Source organism: Buceros rhinoceros, unplaced genomic scaffold (genome assembly GCF_000710305.1).
Source record: "Buceros rhinoceros silvestris isolate BGI_N320 unplaced genomic scaffold, ASM71030v1 scaffold20747, whole genome shotgun sequence".
In the NCBI taxonomy this organism is placed as follows: Eukaryota; Metazoa; Chordata; class Aves; order Bucerotiformes; family Bucerotidae; genus Buceros; species Buceros rhinoceros.
The window spans coordinates 46,951-47,278 of record NW_010423050.1 but is presented as its reverse complement, the minus strand read 5'-3'; the positions used below and the strand labels follow the sequence as shown (position 1 = coordinate 47,278).

The 328-nt window shown below is 61.9% G+C and overlaps 1 protein-coding gene across 1 annotated transcript in view; it reads left to right on the top strand.

The window, feature by feature from the left end:
• Positions 1-5: 5 nt before the first annotated feature.
• Positions 6-328, top strand: part of FEM1B (fem-1 homolog b (C. elegans)) — a gene marked incomplete at its 5' end in the record, with an annotated part of 3,660 nt that continues 3,337 nt past the window's right edge. The window contains one exon of the mRNA XM_010140301.1: positions 6-22. Coding sequence (XP_010138603.1) covers positions 6-22 — 17 coding nt within the window. The remainder of the gene's footprint in view (positions 23-328) is intronic.

Here is a 328-nt window from a genome sequence, read left to right as displayed (position 1 = left end):
CCGGCACGGTCCGCTTCGACGGGTACGTACGTAGGGCTCGGAGGTGCCGGCACGGTGCGGGGCCCAGCCGGCGCTGGGAAAGTTGCTTGATTAGCCATAAAAATGCCTTTGCCCTTCCGAGAGCCCCTGCCTGCAGCAGCAGACGGGATAATAGTCGCTGCTGCCTCGAGAGCTCCTTGTCTGGTTTCTTCAGGTCACCTCGTTTTCGCTCTAGCTGAACCAGCCCGTGTGACATTGTCGCTGCCCTGGTGACAGCAGGCACCAGGTCTGGGTAGGGTGGCACCGGCACCCCGGGAACCCAGCCCCTGTTTACTCGCATGGAAGGTTT